The sequence below is a fragment of the Patagioenas fasciata genome, chromosome 14 (genome assembly GCF_037038585.1).
Source record: "Patagioenas fasciata isolate bPatFas1 chromosome 14, bPatFas1.hap1, whole genome shotgun sequence".
Lineage (NCBI taxonomy): Eukaryota > Metazoa > Chordata > Aves > Columbiformes > Columbidae > Patagioenas > Patagioenas fasciata.
In genome coordinates, this window is record NC_092533.1 from 2,337,964 (window position 1) to 2,356,038 (window position 18,075).

General features: G+C 53.5%; 1 protein-coding gene across 1 annotated transcript in view; it reads left to right on the plus strand.

Moving 5' to 3' along the window:
- STK10 (serine/threonine kinase 10) overlaps positions 1-18,075 on the plus strand; it is a 44,663-nt gene that overhangs the window by 16,580 nt on the left and 10,008 nt on the right. Inside the window, exons 3-9 of the mRNA XM_065849047.2 lie at positions 9,645-9,693; positions 11,978-12,127; positions 13,491-13,563; positions 14,275-14,469; positions 15,401-15,482; positions 16,187-16,321; positions 17,146-17,649. Coding sequence (XP_065705119.1) covers positions 9,645-9,693; positions 11,978-12,127; positions 13,491-13,563; positions 14,275-14,469; positions 15,401-15,482; positions 16,187-16,321; positions 17,146-17,649 — 1,188 coding nt within the window. The remainder of the gene's footprint in view (positions 1-9,644; positions 9,694-11,977; positions 12,128-13,490; positions 13,564-14,274; positions 14,470-15,400; positions 15,483-16,186; positions 16,322-17,145; positions 17,650-18,075) is intronic.

An 18,075-nucleotide genomic window follows, 5' to 3' on the forward strand; every position in this document is an offset into this window, starting at 1 on the left:
GCTAGAATAGAAGCCTTTGTCTACCATCCTTTGTACAGGATTACATTGCAAGAAAAGGCTATTGAAGCAATAATAATGCCTTGTGATTACATACCCTTGTCATCTATACACCATGGAATGCTTTTAGAAAAGAGACCTGGTGTGATTATCCCAGTTATTAGAAGGGGGAGCTGAGTCACAGACAAGAATTTGCCTAAAGTTTACCCAGCAGGTACTATGTACTTGGGAATAAGTCTTATGTGTTGAATCCCAGTCCAAGGTTATAACCATAAGGCCATAGTTTTATGAAAGGAAGGCAGCAGACAAGAAGCCTATAGGCAAATCAGTTTTCAAAGCACTTCAAAATTTTGTTTACGGATGAATCACAATAAGCCACGTTCCCACTGGGCTGACTTACCAAGGGAAATGCTAAGGAACAATGTCTGCATATAAATGGATATTTATGAACTACCTATGCATAGGAGACTGCCTTGAAGCCTGTGCCCTGGGACAAGAGACAGATTGCAGTTTCGCACTTCTTTATTTTAGATATAGGCTGGAAGTTGTCATTTGGGAGGAAGGGATGGTCTGCTGCAGACCTTATGGCTTGGGGTGGTGGTTTCCATTGACTTCAAATTCCTCACTGAAACAGTTAAATTGCGCTACTCTTGTCTTATGGGGTGGATCCAGGTACCTTGTGTTGTGAATTTGGAGATAATCAGAACAAAGAATTGTTTCTAGGGAGATGCTGGGCAGGACTTGTAAAGTCCTTTGCAGCCCCTTCAAGGAGTCGTTGTCCTGGCCAGGCTGTGTTAATAAATGACATCAGGAGACTTGTCCTGGGTCAAACTCCAGCCCTCACGATGAGTTCTGCCCTTCTGACATGCATCATCTCTTTTAGATGCTGGCACAAACTTGGGGCACTTGAGGTTGCTGAGTCTTCCCACTGAAGAAGCTATTTAGATTTGAAAAGATTTCCTGCGATTTGCTGCCCATGCAGTAACAAATGCTCTGGGTGGACTGAGTGGCCTCTAAATGCCGATTAACTTGGTGAGAAAAGGGGGTTCACAGTCACAGCGCTCAGAGCAGCAAAGGACAGAGAGCCGTTCCCTTGGTGTTTTTCTGTTCCTTATAGCCCTCACCCTCTCTGCTCTGCATCTCCTACCTGCCCACATTTGCTGGCCATGGCTGTTCATGGATTCTCATCCCTCTGTGAGGCTGGTTAGCAGGTTAGGGTGGTAAATTCAAAGGGGTTGGCTATCAACCCTTGTTCGTTAAAAGAAACTCAATGCCCTGTGTGATTCTAGCAAGGCAGAAGCTGCTTTCTGCAGCATCAAAACCGTTTGGTTAGCCTGAGAGGAGTTTTGATTTGTTCTGCCAAATTTTCAGTAGGAATGGGAATATTTCTGCCAAACTGGGCGGGTGGGGGGGGTAGTTCAAGGAAATATTTTGTCATCTCAGAATGATTTAGATGTGAAAAATCTCGTGCTTGGTCTCCCTGTGGTCGGCAGGGAGCTCTGCGTTTTGAGAGGAGCATGCAGTGATACCAACTTTGCTTTCGATAAAACCTTCCTGCTCCAAAACACCGTAAGCCTTGGGTTTCTCATGCACTGTCCTGCATCTTCATTCCCTCACTGCTCATGGGGACAAACTTGTGTTTTTTCCCTAATTTCAAATATTTTTCTCTGTAGGTTATTTTGTTCAGAAAAGGGAGGAGAAAAGGTTTATTACGTTTAAAGTCTCTGAATAGTGTCCTTGTCTGCAAGGGAAAATTGGCAAGCTTGGAGCGCTCTCTTACAGAGAGCTAATTATTTTGCTTCCACCTACAGCATACTTGCCATGTCAGACAAGCTATTGACATTTGTGCTCCGCTGTGGCAGCAAAGCGGCTTTTGGTGGCTTCTGCATTGTTTTATGGCCTCTGCAGTGTGTGCTGAGGGCCAGCAGCAGCCGGAGGGGAGCGCAGAGCCCCTGCATTTTGCAGGTGCTGGTGCTTCTCGGGGTGTTGGTCCCCTTTGTGTTGGTGGCGCGCTGGCCTTGTGGGGCTCTGGAGGTGAGGTTGGGACGGCTGCTGTGCATCCTCAGTGCACATCGGGCTGCTGGAGGGGCTTGTGCTGTCTCACATAGCTGGAGCAGCTCAGCCTTGCTTTCAATCAGCCCATCTGGTTTACAAGCGATGCTGGCATATCTGTTCCCTGCTTTCTTCCAGCCCTCTGGCGTGTGTTGGGTGAAAGTGCTGGGCAGGAGGGTGGTGAGGAAAGTGCCAGGTTAAGTGGGTGTAGGAATGTGATTCACCTCCTCCCTCTGCTCTGTCAGCTTAATCCTTGGACTTCAGTCGGAGCGGGGCAGGCTGGCCGAGACAACGGGGACGCTCGACACTCTTGCACGTATAACGTGACCGGTCAGCACGGCCCTTGGTTTTAAAGGGGAGAGTAGATCTGAAAAACGAAGGTGATGCTCCCCAAAACCAGCCCCAGCAATCCTGCATGTGCTACAAGGCGATGGGGGGAGCCGCTCCTGGGAGCGCTGATCCGACATCGCTCGTTGGCTTCACAGCTAACGCCAAAACTTGGGTTCAGAGGTCAAACAGACAGAGTCAAACAGACACGTGCCCCTTGACCGTGACTAAATCTGGTTTCTGTGCCTAAATATATCACTGTTCTTTCCACCAGCAAGGAACAGTTCTGTCCTGTGGGGTTTGTGTCACTTGGAAGCTGAAGCCTTTTTCTTAGTCCCTGGAAGTAGAAATGTGTCCAGAGTCTTTGCTGGAGCCATGGAGATGGACTCGGTCCATCAGACCGGGGATCACTATGGGCTTGGAGGGACAGGGGATGGGGCTGTAGGGGGTGGCTGAGTGGATTTGGGGCAAATAGCTGTCTGCGTTCTTTGTGCTCCGCTTCGTATTCACTGCAGCCAGCATTTCTGGACTGGGGACGTGCCCTCTGTGGGTTTTGTGTGGATCTTGCACCCCCCTCCAGACGTTCCTGACCTTGTCCAAGTCCTTTCGGTGCTACAGCAAAATGCAGAGTTTGAGAACAGAAGTAGCTGTTGCCGTTGTTCTTTAGTTCCCGTGGCGTGTGTATTATGGGTTCTGTTGTTGGTCACTAAAGAGAAGAGTTCAGCGCCTGCCCTTCCTCCTCCCCTTGTGAGGAAGCTGTAACTGCAATGGTGTCTCCCCTTAGTCTCCTTTTCTCCAGGCTGAACAAACCAAGTGACCCAAGGCCCTGCCGTCCTCCTCTCTGCATGGGGAAGGACCGAAACCGGTGATGGCGAGCGTGCCCAACGCACACCCTGCTCCTTCTCCATACGCTGCTCGAACTTGGAGAAAACCAAGATGGAAACGATCTTTGCTAATAGTAGCATCCACCTTGGGAGCTTTGTGCCAACTCAGCATCCTGGAGAGAGATGAGGTGGAACGTGTGCGATGTCTGGCAAGGAAGCAACCTGGAAAGCATTTCCCTTCACCAGCTCAGTCTAGAAATGGAGCACAGTTTGCCAGATGTGCTTTACTTATCTCCCCAGTCCCTCTGTGCCAATACAGGCAGGAGAGCTGGTGGCTGTGCCAGAGGCTGCTCTCTGCTGTGGGTGACAAGGACACCTCCGAGTTGCCCCACGGCCATGGTAGGGGCTGTGCGTGGGCGATTGTGTGGGCTGTGCGTGGGCGATGGGGCTGTGCGTGGGCTGTGCGTGGGCGATGGGGCTGTGCGTGGGCTGTGCGTGGGCGATGGGGCTGTGCGTGGGCTGTGCATGGGCTGTGCGTGGGCGATGGGGCTGTGCGTGGGCGATGGGGCTGCCACGGCCACAGGATGCTGTGGGTTACCTTCTCCCCAGCGGCAAGCAGCCACTTAAACAAACAAAATGAAACCTGCTGCTGCGGATGAGGAGATTGCTGAAGTACTTCAATTTTGAAGCATTTTCTGTGCCAGGAGGGCGGATCTGGGGGCAGACGGGGACACAGGCAGCCCCCGTGCCCACTGGTGCTGATGCTCGGGTGGGAAGGGAGCTGGCTGGGTGGTTACAGCACAGCGTGGTGTGCACCCATGCAGTAGCGGCCTGGGAGCTCTGGAGCACCACTATGACACCAAAGCAGCTGGGCTATTCAGCATGCAACTGCAACAACAGTAAAGCCACAGGAAAAACCCGCAGGCACACACCACCTCCAGTGACCTGGGAACAACAAGGGCTTCCCCATCCTAAAGGGACCTGGGGGTCTCCTTGTGCAGCCAGCTGCACCCATGGGAAATGCTTGGCTGCCCAGGGGCCCCCACTGCCGGGATGAGCTGCCCCCAGCTTTCCCAGCTGATGGTTTGATTTTTTTCTCCCTTTCTGAGTGGAAAAGGCATTTCTGCAGCGCTGCTGCGGAGGGAACAGTTCATGGGCCCCTGCCCTCTGACATGCCAATGGGGTGAGTAACGCCGGGCTGAGGGTGCGTCCTCTTAATTGGGCTTCAATTGCGAACCTCAGTTCAGGGACAAACAGCTGTTCCACCCTTGGTGACTGTGCAGTGTTTGGTAAAAATACCTTTCAAGATAAGCTTTTTTTATTCCTTTTTTTTTTTTTTTTCATGTTGTAGAACATTCTGGGAGTTCAAACACACCCAAGGGGCAGGATGGGAGGAGCCAGCAGGCTCTCAGTCCTACCTGGGAGGACTTTGGTCCTGATGCTGCTCCTGATTTATCAGACCTAGAATCTGCACTGGGCTCTAATCCATCCCAGGTGTACAGTGCTGGGGGGATTCTCCTGGTGCAGTGTCCAATTGGTTCTCTTGAGCTGCAGAGCTATATAATGCTTTTTTTATGTGTGGTACCCTCTTGCTCAGGTACAACTTAAATTCCTGCATCTTTAAGAGCACTTAGTTTAAACCATAGCTGTACTGTACATATATTTATTCTCCTGGGCAACCCCAGGCTCACTGGACCCTGCTTCTTCTCCTCCCAGGCAGTCACTTATTACTCGAGCAGCCCAAAAAAGGGCCCCAGCATCTCTGCGTGCCCTGCTCCCACTCAGGACACAGAATGCGGTGCCTAGAGGCAGGATTAGGATGAGCCATGGGAAGAATCAAGGTCACCAGCAAAGCCTTTGAATTTTAGTGGACTTTCACTTTCAAATTTAAGTCTAAATTTAATTCTGCTCATGCAAAAGATTCTTGAAAGGGAAAGATTATGCGGCTTCTGCATGCAGATGTCTTCATGCTGTTTCACCAAAGGTATAAGAGAAAAGGGCCCTTTTTGTTTTGTTAAATAGCAGTGCTAGAAGTTTGGTATGAAGGCTTGAGCAGTAGCGACAGTGGATTCCATTCTCTGTCTATAAATCCGCTACCCAAACGTGTTCCTGTGCGTGCGGCTCGTGTGTCCCTGGTGAGCTGCGCGCAGCCCAGCGCCGTGCCTGCGTTTCTTGGCCGTGGCGTCGGAGCTGAGACCGGGGAGCTCTGGCCGTGCTGGGAGGCAGCGTCCGTCGGTCGTGTTGCTCAGATAGCTAACGGGAGCTAAAAGTGAGTTTTGCACGAGCCTGCAAGGCGTAGTTGCAGCTGCCTGTGGACTGAAAACTAAAATGCCGGTAGTGGGTAATGCCTGGGATTTACAGCGGCTTTGAGGAGGGGCTGCTGCTGCGTGTCCCCCCGCAGCCCAGCGGGGCTGGGCGGCCTTGGTGAGGAAGTCCCTGGGTTTCTTGTGCTGAGGAAATCGTTACAAACAGGATGTTTGCTCCAGCCCTGCTCCAGGCTGCTCACTGCACACCCTGGGTGGGAGGAGGAGGAGGTGTGGGTGCTCCCCCCGGCTCTAATTAGCGCGAGGGAGCCGCTTTCAGGATGTCAGCGCTGGGGCAGAGACCCCCGTGGGTCTTGTATTTGTGTCTCATCAGACCGCAGGGGCTTTTTTGGGACCAGATGTGTGCAATCTGTGTTCTGCAGTGCTGCTGCGGCTCTGCAGCGAGCCCTGGGCCGGGTCCCAGCTCTTGCAGGGGGGTTGCTGTGGGCGGCTGAGCACCGCACAGCCCGGTGCGGTGTGGAGAGGTGAAATACAGCGCCAAGATTAGCGCCGTCACTAGAGCGGTGACTGCTCCAGCTGCAGCCTCAGGACACCTCGGTGAAGGTGTAGTCAGCCTGTATATCAAAGCACATGGGAACAGTCCTAAGCAAAGAGTTAAACTCTTTGCGTCCTTGGGTACATCACAGACTCCTGGCTGCACAGATGCACAGGCTCTTGTCAGCACTTCTCTTCCAGGATCCTCCCAACCTGTTCCTCATCACAGGAGCAACAGGCTGCCCGTCCCAGGGTGTCAGTGCCCACCTACCTGCCCGTCCCAGGGTGTCAGTGCCCACCTACCTGCCCGTCCCAGGGTGTCAGTGCCCACCTACCTGCCCGTCCCAGGGTGTCAGTGCCCACCTACCTGCCCGTCCCAAGGTGTCAATGCCCACCTGCCCGTCCCAGGGTGTCAATGCCCAACTGCCTGTCCCACGGTCCCTGCTGCAGGTCCAGGAGGTACCTGCACAGCCTCCGCTCCCACCAGCTCCCTGCACCCACCAGCTCCCTGCACCCTGCAGTTCTCACCGAGCACGGGTGCTGCTGCCAGCGGGCCCGTCTTCCCACCTCCTTCACTGCTAAAGCATTTTTCAGGCTGGCCCTGCTCCTGGAAGGAAGCGCGTGTGGTGTATGAGCTGTGGGATTGCCAGTTGCATTTGTTTAAATCAGGTTTTCTGGGCTGAAATGAGCCCATTAGGTTTTTTGGATGTTCAGACTATCCGGCCACACCCATGATTATTTTTTGGCATCTCTGCCCTTGTTGAAAATGCATATTTTTGTTTTCCATATTTCCCATATTCCCAGCGCCTGGCTTGCAGCCTGCTGTGCCTGCATCAACATACACGGTCATGCTGTTTCAAATGGACTCATTTCCCTAATTCCCCATTCCTAGACTACGAACCCAGATGAGACTTTGCGAGAGGAAAATTCATCCCACACGATGCAGAGTAGGGTACATTGTGCTTGGCCCTTCCGCATTTATAAGCTCAGTGTGTGTGACCAGAGCACATTTTGGCTGTGCCAGCTGCGTCCCTGGTAGGAAACCTCAGCACAGCATCTGCCCGGGGGGACACACACCCAGCACATTGGGCTCCCGGGGGCTCTGCCAAGCGGGTGGCTGTGGCTGTCACCCAGCCAGCTGCCTGCTGTTTCTGCCCCCCAAATCAAAATTAAGTTCTTCCATCTGGAGCCTGTGTAAGAGGAGCTGCGCGAGATGCCAGGGGACTTCATTTAGTTGGGACATACAGAGGCAAAAGCTGTAAAGCTGCTTGCTGAACATTAGCACTGAAAGCAGCCAGGTCACCTGGCAGAGGCCGCCTTAGCAGCTGATTTGGGCTGGATTGCTGGAAGTTTTGGGACTGTTTAGATTCAAAGCTGAGCGTGGTAGCACAGATGAGCTTCTTATCAGGCCTTTTCTACTGATTGAACAAAAGGGAGGCTGTTGCTTGAACCTGGAGACCCCCCACTCTTTAGGCAGGGGAGTTCCTGAGGCACCAGGGTCGGCGGGAGCAGGGAGGGATTGTTTGTGTGAGGATGAATAAAACCCCAGAGCAGCGCAAAGATGTGATACTTGGATTTACTGGGTATCAGGTCTGCTCTGTCCTTCTGCAGCTGCTGCAAACCCTGTGCCATGGGCTCGGCTGATGCGGTGGCTCGGTCCTGGCTGGTCTGGGCTAGTGACAGGATGGATGGTTTGACAGGGGCAGGATCGTGGTACCAGTGTGCGGTGCCATCACCAGGCTGGCTGTGCCCACAGAGCCCCACGTGTCCCCTCAGCCTCCCAGAGCCAGGGGAAGCCCTGGCCCTCCCCGTTGACAGGTTGGCATAGGTATTGGGCTTGTTTCAGGTTTGCTTCTGACACTTTGGGCTCTGTGGAGCCCCAGGAAGGGCTGGTGTCCATTGGTGGTGTTAGTCCGCTCTGATGAACATGGTGAGGAACACTATAAAACTAATTGGTTGAAATGAGTCTCCTAGAGCTGCGTTTGGGTGATGATGGAGCACAGGGGTCTCTGTGCCTGGGCAGACAGTGGCAGGAGGATCTTTTTGCCTTTCCATTTGCTGGTGAAGCTTCTGATACTCTGGTTCAAGGTATAAACTCAAGCAAGAAAAGATGTGTTGATGTGGCCCATCTGTGCGAGGGCTCCGCTGGCTGCATCCCTGCCAGGCTCCTGCTCAGCTCCAAGCCAGCGCAGATTTGTTCTCCTGGTTTGTGAATGGTTCAAGTGTCTCCCCAGTTGCTCCTCTCCATCTGCCTGTTCCCCAGCCTGCTTCAAATGCTTCCCCAGCCCTGACGTCTGGTTATTCTTCTCAGCTTCCTCCGATGGTGCCTGTGTCGTACTGCCCAACCTGCCTGGGTTTCTGTTCTCAGCATTGTCTCCCCTCCGACGCTTGAACCTGGGCCAGTTCTTGCTGAGCAATTGAAGCCTGGCTGCGTCCCAGCACCTGATCTGCTCCCCCAAACAAAGCAGTTGTGTCTTCCACCGTGGTCCGGGTTGATAACAAGCGTTTCTCTTGTTCACGTGTAGGAACTGCAGGACAAAAGGGTGGGATGTGCCTTGCCTGAAGCTGCAGGATTAGACCGTGGGGAAGAGGGAGCTTGAACCTTCTCCCCTTGGCTCCTGCTGCAGTGCTTAGAGCAGCATTTAATGACATGACCTCCACTTGAAGGGCTTGGAGAGCCGTGCTGGTAAACACTGCCTTTGGTTTGTTCAGTCACTGCCCTCAAAACAAACTCTGGCATTTCACCTCTCCGGTATGTGGCCCTGTGTCACCTCAACAAGAAGACAAGCTTGTCAGGGAGGTGAAGCATCTCTTCTCCCTTGTAACCCCTGGCTGCCTGAAATATAAATCTGTCTATCTAAGCAGCCTCGTCTGCCCTGAAGAGGAGCTGGGGCTGGCACTGAGCCCTGGGGTCCCCCAAGTGGGTGCTGCCCACCCTGTGGGGCTGAGCTGGGCAGAGGGTGCTGGGCAGGTGGGCACTGGGGACTGGCAGGACTCTGGGCACATCTCTGGGAGAGAAACAGCAACAATTTGGTGAATGCACTTGACCTCTTTATTGATGTTTTCCCCTCAAATCGCTCAGAATCAAGAGAGCAATGAACTACTGAGCAATAGGGGAGGAAAACAAAAATTAGAAAAAATTGAAGACCCAGCAGCCCTTCCCACCCCTCACTTGCCAAAGAAACTCCTGATTTCTCCCGGCTACGTCAGCTCCCAGCTATGACAGCTATCTCATCCTGTTGGCAAGGCCACGTCTCGGGAGCAGCCCTCGCTCCAAGATGCGATGGGAAGAGATGTAAACAGAGGGGAAGCCGGAGCTGACGCTGGCAGGTCGGGGTGGGTGCTCAGATACGGGTGCGAGGCCAAGCACAACTGCTGGGGGTGTCGCGGTGATGGGGACCATCCGTCCCAGGTGGCTGCTGCGATGGCTGTGCAGGACCTGGCCCCAGGGCTGGGGTGATGGTTGGTGCTGGGGCTGTGTCCTGGGAAGCACCGAGCCCTCTGCATCCCTGCATGGGGCAAAGGGGCAGCTTTGCCAGGCAGGGAAGCAAATCCCAACGCTTTTGTCTCCTCTTCCCTACCCCCGGTGGGCTTTACTGAGTGAGACGCAGACCTGAGTTTAATTCCTCTCTCTTTGTTTCCCCAGATCATGATTGAGTTCTGCCCAGGCGGGGCGGTGGATGCCACCATGCTGGGTGAGTGCGGTGCGCGGTGCTGGGCTTTTCTCCGTGCTCAGGGCGATGCCCACAAGGCGTTTCCAGCCTGCTGGCACATATTCAGGGGCAGCCTTTGGACAGATGGCGAACCTGGGTGCCCCAGCTTCCCCAGCTACTGTTTCTCTCCCATGAGTTTGCCTATTTTCATACTGGGAGCAGAAGGTGTGGCAGCCCTGGGGTGTTTCTTGAGCTACTTTGATGTCCTTTTGTGATTTAAATGTTTCTGGGATCAGCAGATCACAAGGTTTGGAGAGGAGGGAGACTCTGACTGGAGGGGAAAGGTGGCTTTAAATATTTATCTGCCAGAGGCACTGGGTGCTTGGGATCCCGTTCCCACAGCTTCCCGGGAACGGCAGCGAGGCTGAGATGTTTAATCTGGGTGTCTGTCGTGATGAATCGCCCAGGGTCTCCTTGCTGACTTCTCCGTATGGTATCGGCCATCTGGTGAAGCAGCTCTAGCCTCTGAATAAACCGCAGCCTGCAGTAATGCCAGGAATCTTCCCATTTTTAACTCCTCCCTTCCATATAGAGCCGTTGGGACCAGGAGCATGTGGGTGTTCCCCAGAACAGCCCCAGCCCCTCTGTGCCGGGGGTGACGTCCCCCCTGCGTGGCACACACAGTGTTCTGGTGTCCTCTTCCCTGGAGCCCCTGGGACGGAGCCGTGTGTTCCCGGGGATTACTCCCTTTCAGCTTTGATATTTCCAAAGGCCTCGTTTTTCTTTTATTTCCACGAAAAGTGTGGACACAAATTTCTCAGTTTTGGTTCAGCCCCTAAAACTTAGAGCTCCATTAGGGATCTGTTTTTAAAGCTGGTCCAAATCACTGCAGATGAAATTACCTTTGCTGAAGCGCTGGAGGAAATGATGCCTTACCCTGGAAAACCTTTTCCTAGGGACACGAAATGCCCTGAGCATTCGTGGGACCATGTCCATGGCAGTCGGTCTCTGGAGGACGTGGGAGCTGCAGTGGGAAGGGGGTGCTTAGAAAACCAAGTGGCCTGGCTGTGGTGCTGTCACCCCCCCCAAAATGAGGGGCAGGAGGAGCTGTGGGTCGGAGCTCGGAATTGCTCCTGGCATTATTAAATTGGGAGTTGCTGAACGTGCCTGTTCCACCAGCAACTGGAATTTGCCTTTGAAATATTTCGAACAAAACCTGTGGCCTGACTGCACCGCAAGCCTCCAGGGAGAGTGAAAATCATCACGTTGCCCCAGAGCAAGGGAGATCTTGGTGAGGAAGAGGAGGAGGCACAAAGTGGCTGACCCTGCATCCCCCAGCCTGCGGTTTAGATCCTCGCTCTGAAGCAGCGTCTGTCCCGCTTGCTGGGGTCCATCTGCCAGCCCCCCCTGGCCGTGCAGTTTGGGCGGTTGGAGCTCAGGCTGGTGTGGTCCCGGCGTGCTCCGCTGCGCTGGAGGGGGGGGTCTGTGCCGCAAGGGGCTGCGCAGGGAGGGAGGGAAGCTCAGGCGATGCTAACCATCTGGAAATTTGATGGTTTGCAGAACCGTTGCCTTGGAAAGCAATCTGGGATGGTGAAGGTGGCCGGGCAGAGCTCAGCAGGGAGGTCACGCTGGTGGTCGCGTGTCCCCACAAGCTTCGGAAGTAGGGACAGACAGCGGGGTATGAACTGATGCTGGTACCTGGTGTTACCTGAAGAAACAGCTCAGAGCAGTGGGTAGGGATGATGCTAGAGAGCAGTTTATTGCTCGTTGCTTTGGGAGGTGGTGTGTCCCACCTGATACACAGGGGGGTACGCTGCGTCTCTGCAGCAGGGGGATCCCCCAGCATCCCCACACCCTGGGGGATGTGAGCACTGGCAGCATATGGAGCTGTCGAGTGTTCAGGCCCGTGTTTGACCCTTCTGCTGCCTGCAGCTGATTCAGCTCTCTTGCCTCTGCAGCATTGTCCTCGCACTGTGCGAAACCCAGCTTGTTTGTGGGGACCCATTTCCCGCAGTGGCAGGGAATTTGGCAGGCGTGCCTGTGTCCCCCTCCTCATCCCCCTCGTCCACTGTTCCCGGGCCAGATGCCTCAGCCGGGCATCCCTGGGATGGAGCTATAAAGCAGCAGCTCCAAGCAGGCAGGCATTGACTGCGAGTGCTGACTTAGGGAATAAATTACCTTAACAAGCTGATTTGCATTGCTATCCCACTGCTTTGACATGACGACAGTGGTTTGTCAATGGTCTGCTGGGTAGCCCGTGCCTTCGCGCTGCTCAGGTGAAGCATCGCTCAGATCCTTGACTTAACAGTTCTCTCCCTCCCCGCAGAGCTGGACCGGGGCCTGACCGAACCCCAGATTCAGGTGATTTGCCGCCAGATGTTGGAAGCCCTCCATTACCTCCATGGCAAAAAGATCATCCACCGTGACCTGAAAGCGGGCAACGTGCTCCTCACCCAGGACGGGGACATCAAGCTCGGTGAGCTGCCCGGCACGGGAGCGCAGCAGATGCTCGCTTGGCCGAGCTCGTTGGGAGAGTGGCCGTGGGTGATAGTGCTGCTTTGGCACTGTTTGTGCGATGCTGACGATAGCCCTGTGCTGCTGGAGCTGGGCTGTAGCGTTCGGCTGTGCCCGAGTGTAGGGGAATGAGGGATGCTCTGTTCTGCCCTGCCTGCAGGACACCAGCTGCGTGTCTGCTGGACGATGAGCTCAGGCAGGAAAAGAGGGGGAAAACTTCATGTTGTTCCATGGGAGGCCAAATCCACCACCGGGCTGTGTACCATGCTTGGCACCCAGCCGGCCACAGAGACTGCCCGAGCCACAGCCGTGCTGAGGCCCGATGCACTTTCCTTTAGTGAATTCCTTTAATCCCTCTTTTAACTCAATTTTATGATTTTTGGCCTGCTGAGCATCCTGTGCAAGGTGCCAGTTGGCAGGGTTGGGAACTGGAAGAATTTGTCCTATCTCCAGAGCAGGTCTGGTGGTGACAGGGCACATTTTGCCAAAGAGTTGCTTTGCCAGCTTGCTGTGGGCTTGATTTAAATTGGCGTCCACCTGCCTGCTGGGGGATGAGAAGGCAGCTTTGTCTTCAGGGTCCGGTCAGAATGGGGCGAATCTCTTTCTGGACCCTGGCAAGGTGTGCTGGCAGCTGTGGGACATTCTTGGGATTTGGCTTGGGATGATGGAGAGCAGCCAACCTGGGGAGATGGAAATCTTCCTGTGACCATGGGCTCTGCTCTGACTTAAGAAATACTCTGGTGGCTTTGGCCAGGGATGACCCACAGCCAGGGACACCCTGATGTGTGGCACCTGGAGGTCACTAGGGGTATCTCGGAGAGCGACCTGACCTGGAATAGGCTCGGTACCCACTGCAGGTCTTACAGATTTGATTTGATTTGGGTTGGCTTCAGGGAAAGGCATCACGCAGTAGCTGCTGTGCATGGGGCTGAGAGAAAGAATATGACAGCACTTCAGTGTTTCTGGTGTCAAATGAGGCTTTTTGCTATGAAATAACAGTCCTGAAAAGTAATCTGCCATGCAACTGCTTTTGTTTGTTTATGGAAAAGATCTTGTCTTCCCACTAGATGTGTAGGGTTTGGGATACAGGGGAGGGGTGGCTTGTTATGCCCCTGTCTTATAGCACATGGGAGGGCAAGGTCCCTGGTTGTCGTGTATCCAAAGTGGACTTAATTTCTGATGCTCAATTTAGAGGCAGCAGCACATTGTATCATGTTCTTGCCTTAAATGTGTGTTTGCTTTTAAATCTGCGTTTCAGCCAAGTGTGCTAATCCAAAAGGGTCTTTCAGTTTTCCTACAGCATCTAACGTTACTGCTCTTTGCAGCCGACTTTGGAGTGTCTGCCAAAAACACGAAAACCTTGCAGAAGCGAGACTCCTTCATTGGGACCCCTTACTGGTGAGTGTGACCAGTGAGCAATCTTGTGTTTGTGAGGAGCTTCATTCTTCTGAGAATCTGGCTTGCTCAGAAACGAGATGCTGATGCCCTTTGGGATGTGTTGGACCGTAGCACATCACCAAGCGTGAGTGGGAGGATTCTAACAAGGGGTCTGGGTTGGTGTCTACATGTGTGAGGGTGTCCCATGCCTGAAGGGAGCTGTGAGCAGCCTCGGTGCAAGAGCGTTACCCAGTGTCACAGTGCCCTGAGCTGACTGAGAGGCCACCAGACTGGGAGCATTGGGGGACACACGTGTGCTCGCGTGTGTGCGCTCGCTGCTCCCCCCGGCCCGGGGGGTGGGGTGGGCTTTGAAGCAGCTCCAAGCACATGAGAACGACTCCTTGCTCCAGAAATGCAATCTCTAAATCACCCGACTTGCTGAAGGAACAGAATCGGCGAGGATTAATTTATTGTCTGAGGCAACATCCGCGCCAGATGTCAATGGCCTGGGGGTTTCCACGGGCTGCCTGGGCTGTTTTGGCTGATCTGCGGGAGAGGGAGGGGGTTGGTGCCCTTAGAAATGATGCTGCTGCTTCTGAAACCCAGAGCTGGGAGGAAAGACAGTTTTTTGTGCGATGCTATGGATTATTTAAAACGCTAATTCAGCTGGTGCTGCAGGGCTCACCTGGTGTCCTCCCTCACCATCCCTGCTCCTTGCTCTGCTCCTTGCAGGATGGCCCCGGAGGTGGTGATGTGCGAGACCATGAAGGACACTCCGTACGACTACAAGGCGGACATCTGGTCCCTGGGCATCACGCTGATCGAAATGGCCCAGATCGAGCCGCCCCACCATGAGCTCAACCCCATGAGAGTCCTGCTGAAGATTGCCAAGTCCGACCCCCCCACGCTCAGCTGCCCTTCCAAATGGTGAGGGGTTTGGGGCAGCAAAGCCTGGAGTGTGCGTCTCTCAACTTATGCAGTATTTCAAGAGAGAAAACGTCATCTTTTCTAGCAGTATTGTTTAATTTGAGAACCTAGTGTCGATTCTAGCTGTGTTCTAGCCCAGCTGTGTGCTGGGGGCCCCAAGAGCACTGTGGGTCGAAGGCAGGATGCTCGGCATTGCCTGCGCTGTGACTGTGGATTCTGGAAAGCCTCTTTTGCATTTAAAAAAATCCAGTCATTTTTTGTAGTTTATTTTGTTCTTGTTGTTATTTTGGGGGTGTTTTTTTTGTTTGTTTTTGTTTTTTGTTTTTTTTCTAATCATGACAAAACCCGCTGCATGACAGCAACGAATTACTGAGCGAGTACTGGGGTCACAAGCGTTGTGACAGCGGTTCAGGTAGCAGGAAGGAGCCCCCCACACGAGCCCAGCGGGCAGGGTGGGATCTGTTCCTCTGACGTGACTCAGAAGCCAGAATTGGATCAGGGACATGCTCTGTATCTCTGAGCTGCGCTTTGCAGGCTGAGGGTGCCCTCCTATGGGATTCCTGCATGTTCACAGCGGTCCTTTCATATTGCGGCTGCTTTGGTGGGTCCTGGAGCATCCTTGTCCACCAGCAGCTCCACCCATGGCTCCCTTTGGAGGGTGGCTGCTGGTGTCCTCTCCTATCTCTCTGCCTTGGCTGTGGGGCACAGTGGCTGGCATTCAGTCCTGCCATCTGTTGCCATCACAGGTAAGGCAAAATCTAGTCCCTCACTTGGCCACATTGCTGGTTCTCTTACAAATATTCAGAATAAGTGAGCACTGGGCTTCCCCTGCTGGGAGTGAAATGGTAACCTGAAAAGAGACTGAGCGGACCCCTGTGGCATTTGAGGCCTTTCCCTCTTCTGAGCTTCTCACCAAGGACTGTGTTTTAAGGTCCCTGGAGTTCAGAGACTTCCTGAAGACAGCGCTGGACAAGAACCCGGAGACGCGGCCCAGTGCTGCCCAGCTGCTGGAGGTTGGTCTGCGGGTGTGCGAGCCACCCGTGTCTGTGCATCGCAGTTCTCTTAAAGGGGGGGAAGCAGAACAAGTGTGGATGAACCCTAGGCTGGTTTCAGATGATTTTTGTCTTGTTTAGAAAGTTCATCATACTTTTCAGCCACTAAAATCCTCCAAAAAGAAGCAGCAATCTTTTTCCTTTGGAGCAAACTGCAGAGCCACTATGAACACCAGCTGGAATAGAAATGTCGCCTGTTGCTTAAAAATGCCGACATGGCAGCCAGCTTGGATTATACCTGATCATCCCAGATTTAAATGCAACTCCTTTCCTCCTGCCCCCTTCCAAAGCAATGCCAAAAACCTGTACAATGCTTTTCCCCACTGACTGCAGACACCCTTGTTTAAATGCAGCTGGTGCTTTTGTTTGGGAGGTGTTGACATAGAGCAGCTTTGCAGAGCACCGCGCATTGAGCATCTTTGTGCAGAGCTGGCGCTTAACCTCAGCATCGTGTTCTCCCTCATACGTGCAGTGCGTATCTGTAAGTTCATCGAGGGGGTTAAGCGTGGTGACACTGGCAAGAACAATGTCCTTAGGTCTTTGCGGTTGTTTCAAAGCAAGGAGTTGTCCTTGCCATCGCCGTCCCCGTGCACTCACTCGGCTGTGAACTCATGATGTCCGTTTTTTGGTCACCTCACACGTGTGCGTTGTGCTTGGCTCTTTAGCATCCCTTTGTCAGCAAGGTGACCAGCAACCGGGCCCTGCGTGAGCTGGTGGCTGAGGCCAAGGCTGAGGTGATGGAAGAGATCGAGGACAGTCGAGATGAAGCAGAAGACGACGACTCGTCGGAGTCTGCCTCGGTGAGCGCTCCTGGCCTTGTGCTGGGGGAAAAGAGCCCAGCAGCTTCTCTAGGCTCCAAAAAGCTGTATTACAGCTGTTCTGCGCCCCATCAGGTGGAGGGAGAAGCAGTTGCTTGGTCAGGGAGCGGCTGGTTTTTGGTGGCTGCCGGGGGCAGGGAGAAACAATGATGCTGGTGGGTGGCCCAGCTGCTCACTCACAGGGGGATCTTGCAGAAAGTGTTTAAATAAATAAGAAATTTTTTAAAAAGAAGGAAAAACAGCAAAAACAGAAGTGAAAAGTGGGCCCTGCTGCAGGTTGGAGTAGAAGCAACACCAGCAGCACATGGTGAGGCACCTCCAGCCCTAGGAAGGAGCTGGGTAAGTCTGACCATGAGCTGGGCTCTTTAGGGACATTTGAAGGCTGCCTGGGCAGCTTTGCTGAGAAACATGCCTCGACCTCCCTCGTCGGTGGCAAAAGACAGTGATTAATCCGTGGTGGAGGTAGCCATGGGAAAAGGATGTTCAATATGCAGACTCCTAGGCTGCCTCCTAAGAATCTGCAGGCTCTGGAGCTCCCGCACTGTGCCGTTTCCTACCAGCCAGTGTCCATAGTCCTTGGCACTACAAAGCTGGAGAAAGATAGAAGAATCCCAAGGTGGATGTCCTAAAAGGGAATACTTCATCCCAGTAGCTCTTTAGCTTGGATGTCCTAAAAGAGAAGACTTCATCCCAATAGCTCTTTAGCTGTGAGTGACTTTGCTCGGAAGCGTGGGGATTTGCAGCTCTTGCAGTTGCGTTAAGGCAGTAGTAGAAAGCCAAACACTTTCTTCTTGTTGTCTTTCCAGCCCCCTGGTAAGCACAAGCGGGACCCCTCTGAGGCGAGTCAGCTGAGTTTTGATGGGGAGAAGCTTCCAGACTCCTCCTTGCCCAAGGCAGCGAACGGGTCCGTCGGGACTGGCAAAGAGACCACAGATTTAAAGAGCGATAAAGTCTCGGATGAAGGGATAAGCAGAGACAATGACAAACTGGAGAGCAACGACTCCACAAAAACCCTTGCCAGCTCTGCCACCTCGGCCACTCAGGGAAAGCCAGACATCATCTCACAGCCCAGGCCAGGCAGCAAGGAGAGGAAGAGCATCGGGGAGCGACCGGAGAGCAGCCACCTGGAGAACTTCCCGGAGGAGAAGCTTGCCAACGGGAGCTTGGATCCCGCAGCTCCGTTCCCTGGTAGCCGGTCCAAAGGGGATTCGGATTCTGGCAGCACTTCAGCCTCGGAAAGCATGGACCTCACCATCTCCCTGTCTGCTGACCTGTCCCTCAACAGGGAGAGCGGCTCCATCTCCCTGAAGGTGAGAGTGGTGGGCAGAGGGAGTGGAGAAGAAAGGGCAGCAAACCCGTGCTGAAAGGTGCTGAGGTTTTGTGCCTTTTTATCCAATTCCCTGCAATTCAGATCCCTTTCATTGTGCACACATCCCTTGAACTCCTTCCTGAGGATGCAGCATGCTATACTCTAAATGGGGTTGATTCTTTGACCACAGGAGGAGAAAGTGAGTTGGCCCTGGTCTGCCATGTGCCCAAAAGCAGGGAATGGGTAAAGTAGGAGAGGACAGAAGCTGCATGAAGACAGAGGGGCCAGGAATCTTGCTTTTAATCCCTGAGCGTGATGCTAAAGATGATGCAGGTATCACCCCAGTACAGAGTTGTGTTGGATGAGACAGCCAGGAGGGCTCACAGGGCTGCTTGTGATGCCAGTGTCCAAGCTTGGAGCTCTGCGA